Below are 26976 nucleotides of genomic sequence, written 5' to 3' on the forward strand. Positions count from 1 at the left end.
TTGCACACTGCAGTATACAAGTAATGATATTTATTTGCATTTTCAGTGTATGTTTTATTCCTGTCTGACCCTGTCCTTATTTGACATTACTTAGAGTCTCTGATATCTTACTCGTCCTCTGACTTTAACCCTCAGCACTGTAATGACATTGGCAGGAGAGGTAGTGCACCTCTCCTCATTTTAAGTTATTACCTTTTCCTGACCTCCCTCTGAAATCTGCTTTTGCTTTATGACTCAGCAGTGTATCAGGTTACACTCTCTGTTTTATACTACAACAGAGGACCTGTGGGTGGGTATGACTTATCTATAGGGCATATATATATAGCTGAAGAATTTTCTTAATGTAGAACATTTTTTGGAATCAGATTCATTTTTTACTCTTGAATTGGCAATCTAGACGTGAATCAGAATAGACAGAGGTAAACAGTTCATAATATAATATGTGAAAGCATAAAAACGACATATAAAATAGCTACAATGACACCGATTTTTGACCACTCGAGCCGATATTTGCAGTTTTTTCTTCTCTGTTTGGCCTGTTGTTATTCGACGTGGCTCTGTGGGTTATGTTAACTTGGATCCTTCCATACACACACACATGCACTGTATTAAATGCAGATTGCTGTATATGTTGTGTTGTTGGATAAATCAGTCAGTTTCTGTATTTATTCGTTTTTTTTTAATCCGGATAAGGAAGATTCACTTATACAATCTTTGCACATTTATAAGGTGACTGCTTTGTGTTTTGCTGTCGAGATTTAGTGTGAAATCTGCCAAGGCTGTGACTTGTGGATTACCTTGTCACTTGGATAGAAAGTTTCTGAAAATGTGGAAAAGTTGAAGACAGAGCTTTCCTTTGATAAAAAAAGAAGACAAACAAAAAAAACCCGCTTTCCTATTCATCTGCCTATCTTCCCCATATACTCTTGTTTCTGTTTTTCACCAGTGCTGTCATTTTCTTTCCTCTCTCTTAGCTCATGTCAGATAGCCTTAGGTGAAAAGGACTTTTGCTTTTCTCATTTGGCTTTTAACACTTTACTTACGTGTGGCATAGTGCTGGCCACAATAATGGAGTTTTAACTAGAGTTACTCATGAGTTTGAAGAAAAAGCTGACAACAAAACAGAAAGACATTTAAAGTCAGCTTGCTCTATTTTATGTACAGCTCAATACAAGGTATACTAAATGTGGTACCGTGCAGTAGAGCTGCTGTCCAAAGCATTAAGACCTCTTAGCCGTTATTACCTAAAAAGCAAAGCAGCCTCACATAAGCATTGTGCATCGCAGCACTAGTCCACTCTCCTCTTGCTGTTTTATGACACATTTTATACAGAGTGAACTGGAAATAAATCGACACATTAGCTAATCAAACCACTTTGTGGTTGGAACATTTGCAAGTGTATATTTTTAGTAGGCAGATGTAATTTGACATTTCTCATACTTGCACTGGAAAAACAGCCCATATTGATATTTAAATATACAAAGTAACTATTATCTTACTGTAAAGATGATTTTTTTTGTGTGTTCACAAGAATTTAGTCAATACCGTGCTCTTGTTATCACTATAATTATTTTATTCCTTCATACATCAAGATTCCACTCCCCTGTAATAATTCATAATTACTTTCTTTTATGCATCTTAGTTATTTTAATTTGCAGTGACAGATGGTTTTGTAATTAGGTTAAAAAAAATACTAAAAACAGAAATTTGGCATACTGCACAGAGATTCTCAGTTTCAAACCTTGGTTTTTAATGTGAATAACTGCATCTCGGTGTGGAATGAGAGTGTCCACTGCCTCTGGCCCAGTGTCAACTGGGATGGACTCCCCCCTGTGGGAGTAAAAAAAAAGTAGTTAAGAAATGCCAATTTTTTTTTATTAATAACATATGTTTATTTATTTTAGATCAGCTTTTTATTTCATCTATTCCTCCAGCCATTCTCTTCAACTTATCCAATTATATTTAGAGTTGAAGTTGAATTATATACAGTGTGTGTGTGTGTGTGTGTTTTAACATAAAGATTAACAAAGAACTCACTGAATGCTGCTCTGTGAACAAAAACAAAAAGCATCCTTACTGTGAATTCTCTGTAATACAGTTCGTGCAGTTTATGTTGTACACGTGTCAAGTTTGTGTGGGCACATGCGTCACTCAATGTCTGTATGAATTTTAATTAGACTTTCTGCATGCAAGTGTGACAAAGATTTACAAGCTTAACATCTTGTTGCCATAGATGTTAAGCTTGAACTCCCTCTGTGATAACTTCTTGATGTGCCTCAGCCCTTTATCTGTAATGAGAATGTTGTTCTGGAAATTTTGATAATTGGTTTTGAAACAAAGTCAGCAGTCACAATAGACGGTTTTTCTCAGGATATGCACAGTTTGATTTCCAAGACCATATTTCTTATTAACTCACTGAATGTTTGCTTTCAGAATAATGCTGAAAGTCATTCAGAAATCATGCAACACGTTTATTTTGTTTGTTTTGGGGTTTTGTTTTTGTTTGTTCTTCTGTTCGTCCAGATCAAAATAATTATATACGGTAAATCTTTTAAGCATACCTGGATTTTGAATTATTTAACATGGAGATAAATTTGTATGTTTGTAACTGTAACTGTGTTTGAACTATGATGTACAGTACCTTGTATACTTATATCAAACCAGCAGTTATGTAGCTTCCTCCATGTGCAGGGAAATAGGAAGATAGAAAGAGAGAGAGGCTGTTTTTCATTGCAGGCATGCTTTTCTCCCCTCGGTAAATTCTTTAGTTAGCTTGGTAAGGATTAGGTCTGAAAAGTCTCTCATTTGCCGCCAAAGCCCTCAGGGATTCATTGGTGAAGACATTCAGCTTCTCTACTGCTTCCCTCTGAATTTAACTTTGCCATTTATTTATTTTTATTGCAGCCCACGTCTGATTTGCGCTCTCTTTTGCATTTTGCGGCTGTCTTTATGATACATTTAAACTTTTTTCAGCTCTTTGTTGCTTGAGGTACTGTACACTAATTTAGAGATATTGGACTGTCAATTTGAATGCAAGTGTACATTTCAGCATTTGATATTTATTTTAGTTTTGTATCAGGTTTAATGAGAGTTAGTATAAAAAATTGTTCTCTTTGTTCTAGATTTTTATCCTAGATCTTATCCTGTAAGCTCCGCCTTTGCGCATGGACAAAATATGCCTAGAAAAGATTTGATCTGAAAATTGTTCACATATCCTTGTGAATTACAAGCACTTTGGAAACACTTTGGAAATACCAGCTGAGTTAAAAGCCTGAGGCTATGTTGGATACACCCTAATAAAGGTAATGGTTGGTACAGACTACAGGAAACTGTAAATGGGATAAAAGACACAAACTCAAAAGAAAGAGGTACATTCCACCAAGTGTCTGACTGAAACCATTTTTCTTCCCCAAGGCTAAATTGTGAAATATTGCGACTTGAAGCAAAATAAATGTCAGGCACATTAGAATGAAACTTTAAATGGTATGGATAATCACCATTTCCTTTAGCATTACCTCTTAAGGCATCCTTCTTAATTTTGACGAGAGATAAGAAGAATATCAAATGTTGGAAAATATTTGATATTGATTCTTTGTGACCAACTGATGTTAATTAGAAGAAGCGCTGGAGCTTTTTGACTCATTTAAGCTGAATAAAGGTAATTGCTCGTCCTTGTAATTGCTCGAATACAAAGCTATGGCTTAACTTTGAAACAATTGAGATTTTATATATTTATATATGCTATTCCAAGTTAATTCAGTTCCAGTGCTGAACTTCGACTATATACAAATCTTTCTCATGTTTTTGAAAAAAAAACCACAGTTTCTCCTTCCCTCCCTTCTCCCACTATGTCGGTGGAATGGAGTTAAAACTTTAAGCAGCTGAGCTTAACAGAGAGAAACTCTTTCTCTCTTTGACAGAGAGAAACAGGGATGACATGACAATGCAGGATGATGGACTGTGTTCAGAGATGAGTGGAGGGTAAAGGCAGAGTCATGACCAGTGATGGTATAAATGACCTCTACTGTACATCAAACATCATTTTACTTCAGCTCAGAAGATAGACAGGAACACATGAGGATAACTTATGAAAGACAGGATGATGGGCTATGATCAGAGATGAGAGAGAGAGGAAAAGCAGGGTCATGGCCAGTGATTATATAAACAACTGCTACCCTGTTTCAGACAAACGCTGTCCCAGTGCTTAAGCTTGGCAGATGCTCTGTCATTCAAGAACAGTTTTCGGTTGCTTTGTTGGTGTGTTTGTGGAAAGTGGCTATTCTTGCTCAATCCAGTGAACTAAACTCAGGTTAATTTAGCAACAGGGATGCATAGGGAGATGTACATGAGTGTTAGTGTTAAGTAGTTGGTATCCAACCTGTTATGGGAGGTGGCATTCAAAAGAACCTTATAATTGAAGTCTAATACTAGAAGTTGTATAAATTACGTGGACTTCCATCCTCATGGGTAGTGCAGAAAATAGATTTGTCCTTTGCAGTTGCGAAATTAAGCATATTTTCAGATTCTTGACCTTTTTGGTTTTTATAAGTTGTGATAGAAATTCCTGTGAAGATACTGCATGCTGCTTCTGCAACAGCTGCACATTGCTTCTGCCACCCTCAAAAAAAAAGTGCCAGAAAACACACTGAACCACTACGTTGTTGAGTCACATTAAAATATTATCAACCAAGCTAGAAGTTAATGCAGCAATGTCACATAAAGGCCCAAGCTCACAAGCCACAAAAGCAGATCAAAATGCCAAGCTCTCCACAGGGATGCTATGGTATTAGGGGTGGGCGATATAAACGATATACAATAGAAACCATATAAATTTGGCCAACGAAAGAGATTTTGACTATACCACTCTATCGCGATAGCGCATGTTGATGATGTCATCTGTTTTGGTCGAAAGCATCGCAGTGGCTACAACCATTATCATCTGCAAATTATGCCGACAGTCATAGCAAAGAGATGAAGCACTTTTGAAATATGGGGAAAGCCAAAAACTGCGCTTCCTCCACTTCCGTAACATTGATTCATTATTGTTGAATTTTCTCGCAGCTGCTCTATTCCCATGTTGTTGCAGTATATTAATAACTAACCTTGTATTGTGGATGAATGATCTCAGTTGTTCTCCTGACTGAAGTTTGGCCCGTGTAATAGCATCCTGCTATGCGATTGCATTTGTCCCTGACCACCAGAATCCCTCACGTTAACTTCTATCGAGTGGAAAAAAAGTTGGTGTTCATCCTCCAGCTTCACTGTGCTAATGTCATGCTAACATAGCTGTGTCGCTAGCAATCATGTAGCACAACATTATATACCAGGTAGTCCAACTTCAGTAACCCTGCAAACGCCACTGCTGTTTAGTTTTCTGTCTTCATTTATATCGGAAGTGGCAGAGCTGTACGTTTTAATTAGTTTCAAAAATCTCTCAGTCAGAACATGGTATGAAATGTTTAGGTGGAAACTAGCGAGCTAACTTCCTGTTAACTTCTAACTCTGTTAAATTTAATAACTTCTGTTTTCATGGATGCCTGGATGTTAAATTTAATTGGTAACCTGGTAAAGCAGCAACGCTGATGATTTAATTAAAGATTAAAGAATTTCGACCGTTTTTAACTCTTAGTGTTCGTTTGACTTTGGGACCTGAAGAGGACGGAGTTTTGGAACCAGATTACTCCACGAAGCTCCTCACTACGGCAGCCGTAATGCTCTGACAATCCATCAAGCAGTGCGGCTTACCAAAGTTGTACTAAAACATTTTTAACAGATTTCTGCATGCCAAAATCGGTTCGAGGTCAGTAAGCACAACCAGAATTCATACATAAGGCACACTCTCGATTTTTGAGAAAATTAAAGGATCTTAAGTGTGCTTAATAGTGTGGAAAATACGTTATACAGAAGAAAATAATATATCGTGATATATATCATTACCGCACATGCTTCAAATTAATCCCAATATGAATTTTAGGCCATATCGCCCAGCCCTATATTGTATGCTTTTTTTTTCTTTTTGGGTAGCTTCTCTTCTTCTAACTCAAGAATGCAGTTTTATTTTCTTGTTTTACAGACTGACCTCTTCTGCTCCTGAACAGTGGTTTAGTAGAACAGTCTGAGAAGGCATTGGCTGCTTTTCATTGTGTCAGTGTGTTTGCTTATTTTCCTCAGTCACATACGTACGGAAAATCCAAAAGAATAGATGACTCCAAGCAGCCAAATAGGAAATACTTTGTTCCATACTGTTAATCTTAAGTATGTCAGCTACTTATAACATGTGAAGATGCAAGCTGGTAAGAGCTACCTTTAAGGTACACCTATGTTTCCTGCTCTAAGCTCCTACAAAAGCCTCCTCTCTCCTCGAGGGGCATTTAAAGTATTAGAAGATCCTTGATGATGGAGGAACGCGTGAAATTTCTGGATCACAGGAAGAAAAAAGACATGAGCAAGCATAAATTAGCATAATGAAAAGGACCTACTGTTTTTCATTTCTGAAAGCCACTGATATGAGAGGAACTGTAGGTACAGTGGACTGGTTGAAAATATTTCTGTTGGACATTTCTTGAAAAATCAATGTGCAGCTGTGGAATTATTGGGGCATCCACAGCCTTCTAAGAAAGTCAGTAGATTAAAGACTTAACCTTACATTTTCTGGGAAAGAGAGTAATACATTTTGCTGTCAAGTCTTCAAAACTGGATGTCTTTATGTTTTATCCATGTTTGATGAAATTATGGAAAAGCACGTGCTTGGAAATATAATATTGACTTCTTTCTGTTCTATTTCCCCTTTCCATGCGATCCGTGTTCACCCTGAAGCTGAAGAGTATGCTGTTGAAGGTAAGACTGATTTTTCTCTCCTAAGGTCCTCTGATGGCTTCTCTTGATGTTCTCATGGATGCTGATTCAGGTTGCTTCTAAATGCTTTATGCCATCCCTCTGTGGAGGGGCATTGTCAGTTTGGACTGCGGTTATAAGTGACTTCCAGGGGCCGTAATGAATTTTTTTCTGTATAAAATACACGTGATGGATGCGCACCTGAAACTATTCCTTATTTTTCTATTATTATTATTTTATCTTGTCTTTCTTCATTTGTTTTCTTTCTTTTTTTTTATAGTTTATCTCTAGAGAATATGAACATGCTTGTATATGAAATTGTCAAGACAGCTGTTCTAACCTTGAACCAGTCTACCCATTAACAAGTTATTGTTCAAGTTCACATGCCATGACAAGGTGATGACAAGCTGCTGTCTTCACATCCTTTCCTGTCCCCTACAAAGGTGAACAAATCCTGCTGGTTTAGGCCCCAAAGGCACCACATTAGCCCTTGGGCCATGAAGGTGCGAAGCCAGTGCTGAATGTAGAAGACATTATGGATACATCAGTGTCTGCTGATCTTTCTGCAAAATGTTGCCGTCCAGAGGTTCACCCACTGGGTGACTGGATCTGTTTTTCAGTTCAATCAGACACTGAAACTGACATAAACAGGCTTTTTTTGAATATGCATCCAGATATTGGCATCTAGGTGTGTGTGTGTGTAAGTGTGTGTGTGTGTGCTTGCATGTATTCTTGTTGCATTTCCTCTGTACTGAGTTTGAGGTGATGGATTACCTATCACAGAGCTTGATCCAGCAGGGGAAATCTCTATGACAAACACCCTCTAGCTTCAAGTTTTCTTTAAGCTGAAAAAGTTATGCTGCAGTTATTTCTCAATCTTTATTCTGAATCTGAGTTGTTTATCTTGTGGCATATTGGAAATATAGAAGCTCACACCATAGAGCCACTTCAGTGTTATTAGCTATCGCAGTGGGTTCTGTTAGAAATCTGGTTCTGCATGATATGCACTTGATGTGTGCACTTGTGAACAGTGTGAAGCTGACATTTTCTGTTTGTTCCTATATAATGCCAGCTTCTTGTTGTTCTGTGGGTACATGTCTATGTATGAGTGAATCTTTTCACCAGGTGACGGGTAAATGTCAGGAGGAAGGTTGCAAACAGCAGTAAATGATGGCAATCCTACATTTCCTATGGAAGCACTGTCAACACATCCTACATGAATCGACAGGTTCATGTAGGATGTGTTGAAGGACACACAAGGTTTGATTAAATGTCTTCATATGATATGAATATGTCATTTATGTTTGTATGTGTGTAAATGAAACAATGTGATGTAATTTCAGAAGCCTAAATAAGCCCAGGGTAACAAAGCTAAATATTTGTCTAGGATATTTAAAGAAGATGCAAAGATCTTTGCACATCTTACCCAGGCTTCTGAATGCTACTACCTGCACCTGAGAAATAACCTGATGTAATAGCAGAACATTTGAAGTTGGAGGAAATCGAGTTTTGCCTTGAGGTTATGAATGAGAGAAATGTAATTGGTAACTCTGATGGCAGAGAGCTTGAATATGCTGACCTATTTAAGTATGTAGACAGCTTACAGGACTCTGGGTTCTCTGCACTGTACAAGTCAGGTCAACAGCCAGTCAAATTAATTTCAGGTTAACAGTTGATGTCAAATTAACCCTTTCAGCACTGTTAGTTTGGATTTGTAAATGTCACAAGTGCTAACATAATTTGGAGTAACTGGTATAGCAGTCTACACAATCATATGAATAAGCAGATTTTTTTTGTCTTTTAGAGACTTCATAACCAGAAAAATCACATTGATGTAAACACTCTATATGATGGAAAGAGGGATGTAATGGAGGGAAGCTGGGAAAGAGGAGATGCAGAGGGTATTGAAAGGATGCTGAAGAAAGTGACTGGTTCAAGGAAAGGTTGACTCCTGTGAAGGGACTGTGGGAACTTCTGTTAACTGTCAAAAAGTTAAACAAGTGAAACCTGACTCTCACAAATATGTAGCTCGAAGTTAAAGTGCTGCCTAGTGCACAAAAGAAGCAAATAATCTGGAATCCTGTCACACCAATGTAACATAGCCCTAGCAAGCATCTGTAGTTTCACCACTCATTTCAAGTATGTGTGTGATATTTCTTTGCACAGTTGGTTAAGCATCCTTTTATTATGTTTGCTTCCAATGATTTGCGATGGAAACATTCTTGTGCAGAGTTCTGAATGTTTTCTGTAGTACTGTGACCCTAATATGAGCCATTCTTTCAGTTTTGAAGAATATAAAAAGCCTTGGAGTTTAATTTTCACTCATAACTATATCCGGGATCAGAATACATAGTTTGTTTAGATCGTTGTTAAACTGAGAGATTTTAAGTTATAAAAATCTTAATCAATTTGTCTGTCTCAGTCACTTTAATTTTAAAAAAAACAAGGAGCCCGGGGTATTGTGTAGTAACAAGACTGCCTGATAAATTCATTTAAAATAGTCTATTGTCAGAATTTTTTTCTGCTATTTTTAGGGCTTCCCTGTGACTGCACTTGGTATAATTAGTGTTGGTGACCATGGGTTAAAAGGTTGGTTGAGATTGATGATACAAAGAGACATTCAAAGCCCGGTGGGAGGCAAGTATCCCAGGAAAGGTGGATGGTGGCCCTCGCTCTTACACTGTAGGTCCTCGATTGATGATGTGTCAGCAACACTGACCTGTTTTACTGGAAAAAAGACCATCAGTGTACTCATATCCTAGCATGCCCTCCCATAGAGGACTGCATGTATGATATATTGTTTCATTATGTAAGGGCAATGTTAGCTCATCGTCTGGTGCAGGTTTTCAATAGAAAGCAATAAAGAAATGGAAATTAAGTTGAAAGCTGTGGTGGTGTAATTTAGATTATGACATAGAGTTTGTCAGGGGGAAGCCAACATTTTCAAAACACAACTTACAGTGTGTCTTATTTGAATGAAATAAGCATTTGATTCCCTACAAAGCAGCCAGAATTCTAGTTCCTACAGATTGGCTATGTTCCCATGTGGTACACAGATTATAATCAATTACTTACAAATACTCTTGATCTCAACTAGTTATGATTATAAAGCACACACATCTACAGAATACGTTTCTTCCATTCCAACCTGTTCACCACCATGGACGGGACCAATTAACCGTCAAACGACGTCAGTGACAAGATTGTAGACCTGCGCAAGATTGGACTGGACTACAAGACCATCAACAAGAAGCTTGGTTTGAAGGTGACTACTTTTGGAAGAAATTCAAAATAAGCACCAGTCACCTGTTTTTTTGGTGCTCTATGCAAAATCTTGGCTTACGGGATAAAGATGACCATGAGGTACCCGATCGATCAGCCCAGAACTACATAGGATGAGCTTGTTGGAATACAACCACCAAGAATATCATTGGTAACACATTGTAATTTATTCAAATATTGCAGCACCTATAAGATCCCTCCTGCTTATGAAAGACACACGCACAGGCCCATGTTCGGTTTTTCAGTGAACATGTAAATGATTCACAGAAGGCTTGGGAGAAAGTGCTGTGGAAACCAAAATGAAACTTTTTGGTATTAGCTTCATCTGTCTTGTTTGGAGAAAAAGAAATGAGTATGACCCAAAGAACATCATCCCCACAGTTAAGTACCGACATGGAAAGATTATGGTTTGGGGCTGTTTTCCTGCTAAGATTACAGGACAAGTTCACTGCACTGAGAAATTCTTTTTACCAGATCACTGAAGATGGGTCATGGATGGTTCTTCCTGCATGACATTGACCCAAAACATACTGCCAAGGCAACAAGAAAGAGGCTAATTAAGGACATTAAGATCATGGTGGGGTCTAGACAGTCTCTAGATCTCTATCCTATAGAAAATGTGTAGAAGGAGCTGATCTTTTGTGTCACCAAGTGTCATCCATTTAACATGAACATGGCTAAGAGACAAAATAGCTCATCTACAAATGGACGGTAGCAGATCAAATGTATATCTGACCTCAGACACAGGGCTTTCCTTTCAATGCTGATATTAGACAATGTGATCATGAAAAATGATCATTTCTCCCCAGGTCATGCAGCCCTTCAACTTAATCTCACCCCTGGGGAAGGGGAATAACTACTTTTCCTCAACATAATGAATGGTTTGACGTTGGCTGGAGATACAGGATTACAGATTTAAGTTGTCCCTGTAGTTATAGGAGATTACTTTGGATCATCCAAACCAGATTATGGATTCTGTTCTTGTTTGCTCAAGAGAAATAAAACTAAATAATAGAAGAAAAACTTCTCTAAACGTGCGTGCGTGCGTGCGTGCGTGCGTGCGTGCGTGCGTGCGTGCGTGCGTGTGCGTGCGCGCGCGCGTATCCCAGGGGCAAAGAGACAAAAAACACAAAGTGAAGCAAATATTACATGTACCGATGTCATTGTGGTATTAACCTAGATTCATTTTATTCTCTGGAACAAATAGTGTTTCTTCTACATAATTTATATTCAAATTCCAGTTAGTAATGTTGTGCCAAGTATGACTGGCTGACTGCCTGACTAATTTTGCTATTTAAAACGCCCACAAAAAGTCACACGCCACATCTTGTGATTTTTATCAGTCAAGTTGAGTTTTACTTAAATTAAGATCAGCACAATAGCATTAATAAATTCTTGCCTATTTCCTTTTCATTTGTTTAAAATTAAATTAAATTTATATTGTCTTGCTGGTTGTCCATGCCACAGTTGCACTGCTTGTGCACACCGCAGTTTAATATATAAATTGGGACATGGCAAAACAGCAGGATTGCCGTATATGCAGATGTACACAAATATCTTCATAGTTATCTTCATTCAGTGGTTAAACAAGGCTGTTGACTTTGGAAGAATGCTATCTAGCTTATTCCTCATAATCAATCAAAAAGAAGAGACAGAAAACAAGCAAACGCAGACCCACAAAGTCAGAGTGGAAGATGACCAGTGACAGTGAGGATGAAATGGAACTAAATGGTGTCTGTCTGCTGTTGAGAAATTGCTTGGAAGCCTTAAGACAGTGGGATGCCTTGATGTTCTCTCTGCCTGCCCAGCCTCTGCCAGATGTTGCAGTAAGATTAAGCCTTCTCAGGTCCTGGAGGAGACAGAGTCCAGCCATGCCTGTTCTCAAGACACATTAATTTCACCCCACACACAGCTGCCTTTTTTCCCTCTCTTTCTATTTTGCGCTTTGTGATAACAAAGTCTAAAGCGGTGGAGTGGGCATCCCCTTGTGAACAACTCCAGATGCTTCAGTGTCAGCATGCATTGCCTTAGGCAGTACTGTTTGCCAAGATAGAGAGAAATGGATTGGACAATGCATGGCCTGCTGCGCTGGTGCCGCACTGTGTTTATGCGTATACATGTGTGTTGGTGAGGATTTTTCTCCTCTGCTTGAGGTTATTTTGCTTCCCAGTCTTGTACAAAATTTGTGAAACATTTACATAACGGGTCAGATGATGATTCTGCTGTGGTGTCAAGATGTTCTGTGAATCATTACTCTGAAAAGTCCATCACCAATTCAGTACCTGACCATATGGTGATGGTCAAAATGCCCAAAATGTGAACTCACCGCCATCACATTTTAATTTAGCTTGGATTTAACTTATATAGCATCATATAGCATCTGTGTTCTTTTGAAACCTCTTAATGATTGTAATCATCATAAGAGGTCATAGAAATTAAAAGTCAATCATTTAAAGTCAAATGATTCACCAGAACTGCACTGGTTGGAATCTGCACATTAAGCACACTGGGGAAGCTATTAAGAGATTAAGATAGGTAATACAATAAAACATAAGCACCCTAGTTATTTCTGTATGTAGGTACTTGAAAGCATGCATTTATGCTGTGTGTCTGCTTGTGTATGTAGACTGGAATATATGCAGAAGCTGACACATTCTTATTTTCCACTTGACACTGTTGTCACTTTCGTAAACAGATTGTTCCACAGCTAAAGTCAAAAGTCACTGCCTCATATATATTTTTTTCATTCTCTCTACACAAAACTTATTATTTCCAGGGTGTTAGAACATTCCTGTTGTACCTGTATCCCTTTCTGAATTCAATTAGGCCATGAAATGCCACAGACTGCAAAGCTACAAGTCCGTGCTGAGCAGGTGACACAGTGAGAGATTGCATTTTAGCAGAGCCCGGTGAAAAAGTCCATCTCCCACCCTTCCCCCAGTTGACAGAGAGTGCTATGAAAATAAAAGCACTTTAACTTCCATCTGGCTACTAAACCAAAATGGTGAGAAAATTGGTAACTGCCACATTTTTCGCCTTTCTCACAGGGGTGTGCCAGCCCTTTTTTATGTGAAAATGTATTTCCTCCAGCACAGGCTTAGCAGTACTTTTGCATGTGTATGAGATGATATACTTGTATACTGTATATTATCCCACTTATACTCATACAGGTGTTTTTCCAACACCAGGACATGACTTAGGGCCTTAGGCAACCTGGTTGCTTTGTTGTTTCCAACAAAGCAACCAGGTTACAGTCCTTACTGTAACACTAATGCATTTTCTCTGTGAAAGTTCAGATGTATTGTTTGGGGGATCCACCTTGTATTTGTTGTTTAACATTAATTTAATAGGCCTTGCGATAAATAGATGTTGGAGGAATGAGGGCACAGTGGAGGAAAATGTCTTGTGAAGTCAGGATCAATACGCTGGTGAAATGAATGAGAGTGAGCAATAAATGAAAGGAAATGGAGAATAGAGACATTTTCTCCTTATCCTGCTCTCACTTTTATAATGAGAAAATAGTAATGCTTGAATGGGCTTTGCTTCCGAAAACCTCCTTCTACTTGAATATGAAGCAATTTTCCTTTTTTGTGTTTATCCCTTTCTCATCTTCTGTTTTTCTTTTCTTATCTTCTCCCTTTGTAGGCTCTGCAGTACAGTACAAAAGTCTGAAGTTGCCCATCATTTCTTTATCCTTTACCTCCACACAGATGTGCTTGTAATTGTTTTTGTTTGTTTGTTTATTGGGGTTTTTTTTGTGTTTCTAAGCAATTTTCTTTGGACATGGACTACTTTTTCACTCATTTTCAATCGAATCGTTATAACTGATTTTTATTAGAAGAATATATAATTTATTGGGACACAACACTGGATGAACCAGTGTTGTGTCTAATAGACAACTTAGCAAAGAACCTACTTGTAATTGTAGCTTTGGGTAGATATCTAGAGTAAATGACCAGTATCTGAAATTGTCTGTGAAGGTTCTCAGTCATCCAGGTCATTGTAGTCTAAGGAGCTTGGAAAGAAAAGCATTTGGACTTCTTTAAGTTGCTTGAAGATGTTTCACCTCTTATCCGAGAAGCTTCTTCAGTTCTAAGGTCAAATGGTGGAGAGTCCCAGATTTAAGCCCTGTGAGAGTGTCCCCCCAAGAGGGATATGGACCCCCTCTCCACCATTTGACCGTGGACCTGAAGAAGCTTCTTGGATGAGAGGTGAAACGTCTTCAAGCAACTTAAAGAAGAGCAGGGCTTTTCTTTCCAAGCTTCTTAGACTATTTGAAAGGTATGTTCCTAAGAAATAGGAAACCTGAGGGATTCAATGAAGTCTGAGATGGTCTCAGTGGAAGGCAGGAATTACACAAGATCAGTCACAATAGATCTTGAGGAGTGGTGAATCCAAATTTCCTTCAACATTATTGAAATACACTGAACAAAAATATAAACGCAACACTTTTGTTTTTGCTCCCATTCCCCATGGGATGGACGTAGAGACCTAAAATTCATTCCAGATACACAATATAACCATCCCTCCCAAACAGTGGTCACAAATCAGTCCAAATGTGTGGTAGTGGGCACATCTGCTATATTGAGATAATCCATCCCACCTCACAGGTGTGCCACATCAGGATGCTGATCTGACATCATGAGTAGTGCACAGGTGTACCTCAGACTGCCCACAACAAAAGGCCACCCTGGAATGTGCAGTTTTTTGCGCTATTGGGGGTCTGGGGACCCAGAACCGGTCAGTATCTGGTGTGACCACCATTTGCCTCATGCAGTGCAACACATCGTCGCATGGAGTCTATCAGATTGTCAATTGTGGCCTTTGGAATGTTGGTCCACTCCACTTCAATGGCTGTGCGAGGTTGTTGGATATTCGTGGGAACTGGTACACGCTGTCGTATACGCCGGTCAAGCACATCCCGAACATGCTCAATGGGTGACATGTCCGGTGAGTATGCTGGCCATGCAAGAACTGGGACATTCTCAGCTGCCATCTGCCCTGAACAATGTGAACCATGATTCATCCGTGAAGCGCACACCTCTCCAACGTGCCAGACGCCATCGAATGTGAGCATTTGCCCACACAAGTCTGTTACGGCGACGAGCTGGAGTCAGGTCAAGACCCCGATGAGGACGACGGGCATGCAGTTGAGCATCCCTGAGACGGTTTCTGACAGTTTGTGCAGAAATTGTTTGGTTGTGCAAACCAATTGTTCCAGCAGCTGTCTGGGTGGCTGGTCTCAGACGATCTTGGAGGTGAACCTGCTGGATGTGGAGGTCCTGGGCTGGTGTGGTTACACGAGGTCTGCGGTTGTGAGGCCGGTTGGATGTGCTGCCATATTCTCGGAAACGCCTGTGGAGACGGCTTATGGTTGAGAAATGAACATTCAATGCACGGGCGACAGATCTGGTTGACATTCCTGCTGTCAGCATGCCAATTGCACGCTCCCTCATTGCTTGTGGCATCTGTGGCATTTTGCTGTGAGACAAAACTGCACATTCCAGGGTGGCCTTTTGTTGTGGGCAGTCTGAGGTACACCTGTGCACTACTCATGATGTCAGATCAGCATCCTGATGTGGCACACCTGTGAGGTGGGATGGATTATTTCAATATAGCAGATGTGCCCACTACCACACATTTGGACTGATTTGTGACCACTGTTTGGGAGGGATGGTTATATTGTGTATCTGGAATGAATTTTAGGTCTCTACGTCCATCCCATGGGGAATGGGAGGAAAAACAAAAGTGTTGCGTTTATATTTTTGTTCAGTGTAGTTTGGGCCCAATTTGACAAAGAATTGAACAAAAGGCAACCAACATCCAAACGAGAGCTCTGGAGTAGCCTGGAGAACATTTCTTGAAGGCTACTTAAAGAACAGCAGCTTGCCTTAGAGATCATACGAACTTTCCAGCTCATTAGGGCTGTGCAAACTGTAAATGTAAGTATATTACTATGTATGTTTACATGGGTGGCTCAGGACTTCTGCAGAGTACTGTTCTGTTTTTCCTTGACTCAAACAGACCTTGGGCATTGTCATGGTGTTATGGTATAACACTAACAAATAATATTTTAGTAAAGAGCTTTTATTGCAAAATGCTAGTCTTGACTAAAGCAGCTGGTAGAACAGGTCAAGGACGGTCGCTTGTGGTAAAGGACTACCCATACCTGTAAATGTTTCAATTACAGCTATGGGGTTTGTCTTGTTGCTGGCTTTAATGTCCCTCAGTTAGCCATTCTAAAAAATGTTTGTCAGTCCAGTTTAAACTCAAGGAGCTTTTGAAGGATTGTGCAAGATGTTACTGTGCCAAGCAGCAAAGAATTAAGACTGTCATGATGACTTAAGTAAGACAGACTGGAAAATAGTGTCAGAGATTAGATATTGACTGCTTTAAGACCCTGACTGGAGACTCTGTGTGAGTATTTGACTGACAGACAAGATACAAGCAAGTGTGGAGTTCTTGTTATTTTTCTTATTGCTGGATTATATGTTTCAATTATTAACAAAAAAGGCTTCACTGGTTCAGTGGAATCTCAGGAAAAGTTTTTTTCAGCAGCGTGAGCGTATAACTGTCAAACCTTCAGAAGGTCTTCTTATACTTGGCCCATTATAGCTGCTGTGTCTTCACAGAAAGCCTGGTTTATTAAATCTGCTACACATCGCACTCAATCAAAGGCCACTCGATGGCTTTTTGATCGACTTTTAGGTTAAGAGTTAAAGTGGGATGAATGGTTGATTTTTTCTTTTTTGTGTTTTTTATGTATAGTCCTGTTTCTTGATTTTCAACATTGTTCTCCCAGTGACATCTTATTTCATCACTTATACAACACAGACAAGGCAACAGAATAAAAGTGGCTATTCATCTTCAGTACTTGTACTCATGTTTTAATCCATAAAGCTTTTAAAGAAAAGCATATGCATATAGAGACGTTTATTCTCACTGTTGAAATTTACTATTAGTAGGATTAAAGTGGACATGACAGCCATCATGACACTGAGAAACCAACTAAGGAAGTTCATTCCATTCGTGTTTGAAATTTGTCAGCTACAGTTTCGTTTTTTTGTTCTTTTTTTTGTCAACAGTAGTTGTAGTTGCCCTATTAGGGCTGTTGGATATAACGATATATATCGGATGATGATATAAAAACGTCTATCGTTTCATTTTACGCTATCGTTTGTTTCGTGGTGTTGCAAAATAAACTGTTTAAGGCGATATTTTTTCACTGTTTTGATGGTCACTGTAGTGGCTATATTAATTTCTAAATTAAGTTCTCTATTTCTCTTATATTTACTATAACCACACTATGGACGGACAAGCGCCTGTTTTTATGCGTTGTCGTTAGCAACAACGACGGTAACACCATCGTGTGTCCGCTTGCTTATGTTCCACATAAACCTTTCACAATAAAGCTCAAGATCCTGTTGAGACTTTTCAGAATAAACGGAATCACGTGAAAGAGTATGCAGAGTATTTATGGATGCGAAGCAAAAAAGAGCCATCATGTGCTAAAAAATAAACCTTAGACTCAAACGTTAGAACAGGCTTTTACACGCCGTGTAATAAATACTCACAAAGAAAACGGCGGCAGATACAACTTATGTCTAAAAATGTATAGTTTCATGCATCTTTTAAATCATTTGACTCTAGGTACACGACGCCCAGCTGGAAACACTTCAAGCTGCCCGAGATTCACAGAATTTTCAGAAAATGTATATTTCTGTGATTTATATCGTTATCGGATGATAGATGTCTTATATTGGGATATGAGATTTTGGTCATATTGCACAGCCCTATGCCCTATAGTGTAGCAATTTACACATTTTCCTGACAAGTCCAATCGCAGGAGGGGGCACAAATCCCCGTGGTGTTCAAACATGCAGAGATACCTGCTGTGGCAACCCGTTGTGAATAAGGGAGTCACTGAATGTAGCTTTTAATTATAGGATATTTCTGTTACTCTAGGCACCTCATGAAGCCAAAATTTAACTAAACACTTTTTTTTTTTTAAATTATCACAGTCTGGCCCGTGCTATGTTCAGGATACGTACGTGTCTTCCATAAGGTCAAATTGAATCACACCTGTTTGTTTTTTGTTTGTTTGTTTTTTTCTTTGACGCTGTAAACCAGTAAGAACTCAAGTATGCATTTTAAAGGTTCATAACAGGAGTGAGTTTATGAAAACAAAAACCAAAGAATTTCAGTATCTTTCACTGTATTGGTTTATCTTAACTTCTTGTGGCCTCCTTTGCACAGTTACAGACTAGTTTATGATAAACTAAACAGACATCTTAGAGATAAATAAATTGTTGATCTGTCCCTTTTATAATATCCCTGCAGACAGGGCTTCCTTTTTTTTCTCTCAGCTGTCAGTGTGGCCTAACCAGTATGATGAGTTGTTATCAGAAACGCCACAAATTTGCTCAGCAGCTGCCACAAAGCCCCGCTCCCTACAGCTCTTATTTATTTATCTGTCGCCTTTCCAGTTCTCTGAGGGCCGTAGAGGAGGAATTTTAATGCCACAGACCATCAGTGCTAAGGCCTGGGTGGCTAGATTTCTCATGTGATCGCTTGAAAGAAGAGAAGTAGAAATGAAGGGTGTAAAGGGAGGACAGGGGTTACAGGGGGGTGAGGGGCAAGGAGCAAAGAGGAGGAAATATATAGGCTGGGATGTGAAAAAATGGAGATGACTGAGAAGAAAAGGGGTTGAGGGGAATAGTTGAAGTGTCAAACCAGCAGGCTGTTTTAGTGGAAAGAGACATGGCCTAGATACTTCACTAGGATTCACTGTTAATGACTGGTCAGTGAGGCCATGGTTTCATTTTGTCTCCATAGCCACTGTCATACACAAAATGTTTTAATATAGTATGTGGCCATGTAGGTCTGTGTGTGCATGACTGGCTTTAAGGAGATGAGTCCCTGCTTTTATTTGTGTTAATACTTTATTAAGATCAATATTTTAATAATTTAGTGTTGTTGTGAATTTGTTGGTTCTTCTTAATAGTAACAATATCATCAGGTTTAGTCCATGCTGTGTGTTCTTGTGGGGGGGAACCAATAGTTACTATGAAATCCTTTTTTTTGGCAGCCCATATGCATAATTAATTCTGAAAGGTCCCCCTAATACACCCTCTGTTGTGATTGTCACTCTTGTAGTCTTAACATTGGTCTCAAAAGCCTCAATTTGCCACAGTCTAATTGGTCAATCTAACATATACATTATGCCGGAAATTGTTTTGTGTGTTTAAGGCTGGTTAAACCTAAAGAACTATTTTTTCTTCTTTTTAACCGACTGTTAATCTGTATATGTATTTTTCCTATTTAAATTCAGACCATGCTTTCTTGTGTAAACAAGTCCAGCAGTTTTATTTTCAGGATCGTTTGAGTCATGGGTCCTGGAAATTGAAAATGGAGAAAACAAGTTACACCAATCCGTGGTACCACAGATGGTCAGTAAGCTCGGGCTCCAGATTGGGCCTTCAAATCAGCAGTTTGATTTGTGCAGGAAAGTTTTACCAGGAAACTGAAAGACAGGCGAGTGTTTGTTTTCATGGCTTGACAATCACATATAAATGGATCCAGTCCATTCCCCAGAACCTCTTCCTTTTGGTGACTTGAGACAGACGTGCGCACATCGCTCAGACCTGCACAGAATTTGAACGATAGCCATATTACTCAGTAATAGATTGCTAGTTTGTGTTTGTGCGCGTGTCAGTGAGTGTGTGAGTGAAAGACAGTGTTTGTGCAAGTACAGGGCCCAGATTAAGCTGTTACACAGGCTGCGAGTGGTCCCAGACAGGCTGATCAATGTGGGGCCAGCTTGCAGATAATAAAGTGGTTAGGTCTCCCCTGATGCCTTTAATTGAACAAGTGTCGCTGGCCTAGCCCATCTGGACAGAAAGTATCCTGGGAATTGGGTGTGTTTTTGTGTGCGCTGTGCTTCCAGTGCCTGATAAAGAAAAGTTACTTTGGAGCTATGTGATATTGTGAGATGTGCCGTATATTTGGACAGTATTAGTCTCACGTGCTTCTTGTTGTAAACCTGCTCAACATTTGGCAATAAAACCCTTTCTGATTCTGATTCTGATTCTTCTTAACATAACTAAGTGCCACTAAATATTATTTAATGGTTGCTTAATTAATCGTGGAGGTTTATTTTCCACACTTTGTTCTTTGTTCAGTAATCTCACTTCAACATAGAGAGGGGGTCTCATTTTGTATTTTTCACCTAAGTTTTATCCAGTGTTAGCCTTTGATGGTGTGTGTGTTGCAAGAGTTTATGCCCATGCCATATCTCTGACTCTCAGGACCAGTGTAGGTGGATTGTACTGCTGGCTGTTTAAATTGAGTCCAGCTGCTGCCTCTTGAATTGGAAGTGCTATTCCTCTTCTGTAAGAGACTCAACTTCGGGCTTAAGGAAGTCTCTAAATGTGCTGTGGCCTTAGTTCCTTAAGATATAAAAATAGAGTACTAGAGAAAATGCGTAAAAGAACATTTATTTCCATCCTGGAGGACCAAAGGCATAACCATAAACCTCCTGAGGGTGTTCCTTCTGCTTGTAGGGAGATTTCACTACAATCATGCAATTCTTTTATGTGTGCATGTTTGTGTGTGTGTGTATGTGTGTGTGTTTTTTTACCATTTAATTCTTTACCTCTGTCAAAGGTCCTGTTCTACAATTTGGCGGCACTAGAGAGTGCAAACTGAAAAATTCAGTGCCTTGAGCGAGTGGCCTAGTTGGATAAGATAAGGTCAGGACTTCACTCCTGATCTAGAGGATACAGAGCAGTTCCCATCTGGACACTGACAACAGCAGCCTTCCTCTTCTTTCTAAGCTAAGTCAATGAAGAGACCTTCTACCTGTCTTGTTCACTGTTTCTCTTTTCTGTCAGCCAGAGCCCCTATATTCATAAACTTGGGCAGAGTGTTGTCTGACCTTTTTGCTGAAATGTTAGGGCAAATTAGTTGTCAGAGCCATGGACGTGGCAGCCATGCTAAGCCCAAGCTCTAGTCCCATAGAGCTCCACCTCCCTACTTTATTCTGCCTTTTCACTGGATACCAACACTTTGTACTTCTGTGCCACCAGTCCCACCACTGGCATCTTCATGGAAAAGGTTTTGTTTCTCTTACCAGGCTTCTGATTGCAGACTAAGATGGGCAGACGTTAGGCTAACAGTTCAGTATGTATTCTGTATTCCCAGAAACTTTGAATAGTTCAGTCAAATACACACTTGCATTTCCCCACTCTCACAAAAATCTTATTCAAAAGCTTATCAAATGCAATCCAAAAACGCAGCTATATGGTCCACTTGTGCTGAAAGCTTCCTCCCAGGTAAGCTGCAGGTCAGTCCTTTCAATCAAAAATGAATTTGAAAAGTTCTCTACAGGACTCCACAGCGTAGCCTTTGTAAATCGCTTCTCTAATTCAGTCTATACATCACAAATCCTTGAATTACTATCACCCACTTTTCTCCTGAATATAGATCAGCTTATAATGAGCCCAAATGCAAGCAGCACCCTTTTTAAAGCTGCGTAAACACCAAGCTCGCTGAGCTGCTGGCCCCTGAGTCTACGCATATTCATTACCTTACGTAATGGCTTTTTAAAATAAACACCACTGCATTCAACAAGCATTAGTTATTCCTGCATAGTAATTAGCTACCCAGGATGGGTTTTAGTATCTTACTGCTAGTGCACTTTTTCACAAAAGTAAACGTGAGTATAACCTTGTTCTTTAATCAAGAGCAAACACATTTATACTTATTTGTATGGTCTCATACTCTTTTATATTTTTATGCTTCTGGATATAATTTCCTTGAGAAAACTTTATAAACCCGGCATTGGTGTCACCCTGTCACCTTTTCTTTAGCCATAGAAATTTATCAGGCCAGATAAAGGAGAGTTTTCCTTTCACGTTTAGTCTTGATCAAAAGTACTTCTCGTTTCCTGTATTCAGTTCTACTTGCCAGTTTGCCCTCTGGCTGAACTTGATCTTATCTTGTGGTTTATTGCTAAAACTGATCCTCTTTCCCAGTAGGCCCCTTGCCTTTACTTTCTGACCTTAGCCTGACACTGACCCTGCCTTTTGAAGACAAGTGAAGATCAAGTGCGAATCAAGGGGTTAGTCGCTCCAGTGATCCACTTTTTTTCTTTTTTTCCATCCCTGTCTGTGGTTTGTTTGTCTGTGCTCTATGGGTTGATGAGGCCTGCATGCTAAAAGTGTGCAGTAATTGGTGTGTGCCTGTTTGGAGCCTGCCCCAGCGCAACATTGAGAGGAAATCTATGGCAAGGTAATAAACATATTGCTAAGTAAGGGGACTGCAGACCCGTGAGTGTCATTGCACCAAGTACCGTGTACACAAGATGACAGTGATGTATGCAAACGAATGCATGGAGTGCTGTCATGTGAGGTCAGCTTATTCCACTGGCATGGTAACAGACTTATTACATGTGCAAAAACATTTTTTCCCTTGTTCTTATTTTTAGATTTCATATTTGCCGATTCAACCATGGACCGTCTTAACCCAATGCCAACGCTCTCACGAACAATGTATTCCAGTCTACCATGCCCAGATCTACCTTAGAGTTGCTAAGCTTGAAGGTAGTCATCACTTCTCACCTTCACATAGGCAGCGAGAAAAGCAGGGAGTGCTTACATATCAGCCGAGCGGCTACAGTCACCACATCACATCCCGCCTGCCCTTGCATTTTACCGAAGGCCATGATTAAGTGCCGTGATGGAAAGCATCAACATCCATTTCATCCATATTTGATGAGTGAATGTCTCTCTCCCATTACACACAACAGGGGGAAGCTGTAATCAATGTTCACACACACTGTGAATAATTATTTACCCAGATAATGGCTATGTTTATGTAAGCACAGAAAAGGGTTGATTTTTATTTCCGAACAGGTTTTTTTTGATAAAGAGAACTCTGATTAGGTAATAGCATGACTGATTTCCTGTCGTTCGTATTATTTGCTTTGTTTCGTTTGTCTCTCGATCTGTCAACTAATGTTATTACCCCCTTGGCAGAAAAACCTTTGTCATCTCCAGGACAACAGAACCACAATAAATGAAGAGCCTTGTCTGCTGTCATTTTACCATAATAATAATAATAATAATATTGCATACTAACTAAATGTCTATTATTCACTCTGCTCACATATAGACTCGACAGATGTGTACATTATGGCTGCACTGAACAGTATTACATTGAGTTTCAGAGTCACCCTGTAAGCGTTAGATTTTTATGAGCTAGACCCCATTCCTGCAGGGTAGCACCACATTAAAGGGAATGTGAATCCACAAATGAGGTCAGCAGAAAGGGCTGTTGTATTAAGGGGCAGAAGACTCATACTGTCTGACTGCTACCTATTACTAATAACATGCAAAGATTAGCATATAGACACTGAGGTTCATTTTTAAATATTATATCAGGACAGGGTCATGGTAATAGTGTAACATATACCCTTTTGCAAGGTTATTAGGTACACCTAGCTAAAATATATGCAGCCCACAGTTTTGTAGTAATTCCTATCTTCATGAAGGTTAAACTGTTCAGTTTGTCTTAAAGCTATGCTTAAAACTTGCTGCTTTATCTGTGGAGTCAGTCTTTATCGGTGTAGTGTCTTTATGCTATTTAGCCTAGACTAAATCAGTTTGTTAAAGTGATGGCCTGTATGTATAAAGTGTGACAGTTTTCTTTTTTTCAACCTGTTAGGAGTGGAGCCCTTTTATAAACTGAGGAGTATCTGTCATATTTCAGGCCTGGGTGTGCATCAGAAGTTAGTGAAGGTGGTCTCCACCTATGCAGCTACCCTTGGAAAAATCTAGACACTATTCAAATGGTCGTCAAATCACACCTTTCTGTCGATATATACTGAGGTGTCAGAACTGGTCATTAAGAGCACTGGCGAGGTCGACAAATCCCTTTATGGAGGGAAGTGCTAGTGAAGTTTACACCTTTTGCAAAGAGACAGAAAGGGCATCCGTCTTTACTCTGCACTCTTTGGTAGACACTATGACAGTACTGACTGATGCAGGTCCTACAGTACTAACTTATAACAAGCAGACATACTCCCACTTTCTCTTTAGGCCCGCAACTCGCTGTCCTGTTTTCATTTTCAGCAGCGAGGCTGCTATTGTTTGGTGGCAATTTCACAATTTTCACCACCAAACAAAAGGTTCTCCAACAGCATGCCACAAGTCCTGCGTATGGGGATTCATGTTGTTAGAATCATATTTCAGGGACATAATTTTGCTTATTTTTCCAACCCTCATGCTGGGTTTTAGCTCGGGGGATGTATCAGCAAAGTTAACATGTCAACTTTTTGATTTAATTTGAAATTCTTTAAAATGATATTATTCAAGTGCAGTGACTTCAAACCCTTCATTAAAAATGACCTGATATTGGAAATAAAAAACACAGTATGGACATTATTTATGTCGTATGGGGGAAAAAAGAGACTCTGAAATGCTGGCAATTTTTTTTTTACACATAACCTCTGCTCATCTTTGAACAACAGTCTGTTTTGCTACCAAGAGACAGGCAAAATAAGAGTTAGAGATTTATTTCTCAGGCTCTCATATTAAAATATTTTTACCATCTTTGTTGGTTTGACCCCTTCATGGCATCATGGCCTCTTAAGTAATCGTGTGGACCGGATGACTACAAGTCCTTGTTTTTCTCGACTGAAGCTATAATTCACTAAATTCTTACTGATTCTTGTTCTCTGTAGCATTGATCCCGGATTTTTAAAGGAACACGATACAGCTCTTTGTACTACACTTAAAAGTGCTGTGCCATTTTCTTGTCCTTGCTCTTTGCTGTCTATCCATTTCTTTTGACTCGGGGTAATCTCTGTAATGTGCAATGAAAGAACTATAGTGACAATATTTCAATGCTTACTACTCCTCTTAATTCATATCTTGGTAGTATTTTTCTCTTAGCTTTTATATTCAAAATCACGTTTACTGCTTTAAGGTGAAGACAACTGTTGACTCTTAGCAGGAATAAGAGGGCAGCTCTCAGTATTTGTTTACATGTATCAGACCATCACAATAACCATTAGTTTGATATAAGCGATTCCAAAGAACCCAAATTATCCAATTTATCTGATATTTACAGGCAAAACAATATTTAATGGGAAACGGGGGACAGCTAAAAGGCCATAACTTGTTATTCATGTTCCTCTGTAATTATCGTCATTATTTGACATGCCCACACATCCCTAGAAGAGTGTCCTGTTTGTTATGTTTTCTGTAATAAATTGGTTGATTATACCTAAATTCTAGGGGTGCAACGATACACAAAATTCACGGTTCGGTTCGGTTCGATACTTTGGTGTCACGGTTCGATATTTTTTCGATACAAAAAATGTTCATGCCTTTTTAATTTGTCATTTATTAAAATTATAAATATATATTTTAACTCAAAAGTACAGTTTTTAAATTTAACCCTAACCCTTGTGCGCGTTTTTTATTTTGACAGCGAATGCGCACCTGCGGACCACTTATGTGCACCCCTGGTTATTTAGCTCGTCATATTGCAGCCACAGAAATTCTTTTGTCCATGAAACCATGAAGCTGCACTTTCTTTTTGCCTTATAGTCTCATTTGTCAAAACTTCTCCGTTTTGTGGTAAGCTTTTCTTTGGCTGTCACTTCTTCACCCCGACCTGTCTTATTTGGCTCAGCAGAACTAAAATATATATACTGCTACTTTTACACACGGACTCACATAAGCTCAGCGATTCTCTGCGCGATCAACCTCTCACATGTTTAAGCTTGCTGCGGGAGATTTCACTTGTCATGTTTGCATAGTAAGCTAACGATTAATAAGAAGATGTCAGAGGAATTGGTGCACAAATTATCATCACTCACAGATCAGTGCTGTCATTGCAAAGTGAAAGCAAAAAAACAAGCGCAAATTCAAACGGGATTTCAATATGTCACATATTGACAGTGGCTCACCGATGCCAATGACATAATTACCCAGCTACATTTCTGAAAGAATGCAAAAGCATTGACATATATTTTTCCTACAATAGCCCGACGGGCAGGGCAGAGAGATTTTTGTAGCCCGACTGGAAAGATCGCTAGCTCCGGGACGTCGGGCTAGCGATATTGCGAGCCCTGTATCTGATTGAGGAATCACTCATCTTTGGAAAAGAGAGTTTATTACAGAGAAATGGCTCTTTCCAAAATAAAAGCTATACTATCCGCTTCTTCTGGGCTATATTCTCAGCAGCATAAGGAGAATCACGTGCTAACAGCTGTCTAAATGACTCGGCTAAAGTTAGTAGCATGCTTGTTGTTTTTGTCTTTGCACTAGGATGATGTCAGCGTAAATGTGCAGTCATATTCGTTGTGTTCCCACTAGTGCTTTCAGGTTAATCTCGTTGAAATGACCTTAACGCCACAACACGGCAAATCTCCGTTAACGAGCTACCGCCGATCGCCCCGTGCATGGGGCTAGACGGCCAACACGTTAACGAGCTAACTGCGCTAACACACTAGTTCACACCAATGTAATTAAGCATTGCATGGCACATCCAACATACTGTTTTACTTTAGTCCATGACTCGCTTACCTTCAGGGTCATACGTCACATGAAAACCAAAATAATTCCAAACGCCAGATCTGAATGAGGGTGGGGGAGGTCCATCTTGCAAGGAGAGCTTAACTTCTGTCTCGCTAGCTTGCCCTGCGCTCTTCCTCCTGACTATGCTGTCTGTGTTGAGCGCTCAGTGGATCTGCGCTCGACAGTGCAGCCTAGGCGGAGTAGTCGAACGCAGATTCACTGAGCGCTCAACACAGACAGCATCGTCAGAAGGAAAGTTGATAAAATAAATTAC

General features: G+C 39.5%; 1 protein-coding gene across 6 annotated transcripts in view; it reads left to right on the forward strand.

The window, feature by feature from the left end:
• Positions 1-26976, forward strand: part of nrxn2b (neurexin 2b) — a 719066-nt gene that overhangs the window by 123590 nt on the left and 568500 nt on the right. For all 6 annotated transcript variants that reach the window (XM_086285249.1, XM_086285255.1, XM_086285254.1 and 3 more), the window contains exon 3: positions 6817-6837. In XM_086285249.1, coding sequence (XP_086141375.1) covers positions 6817-6837 — 21 coding nt within the window. The remainder of the gene's footprint in view (positions 1-6816; positions 6838-26976) is intronic.

Source organism: Aulonocara sp. 'chitande type north' Nkhata Bay, linkage group LG3, assembly GCF_057382095.1.
Source record: "Aulonocara sp. 'chitande type north' Nkhata Bay isolate Kocher_YH1m ecotype deep benthic linkage group LG3, A_spYH_male_GT1.1, whole genome shotgun sequence".
In the NCBI taxonomy this organism is placed as follows: Eukaryota; Metazoa; Chordata; class Actinopteri; order Cichliformes; family Cichlidae; genus Aulonocara; species Aulonocara sp. 'chitande type north' Nkhata Bay.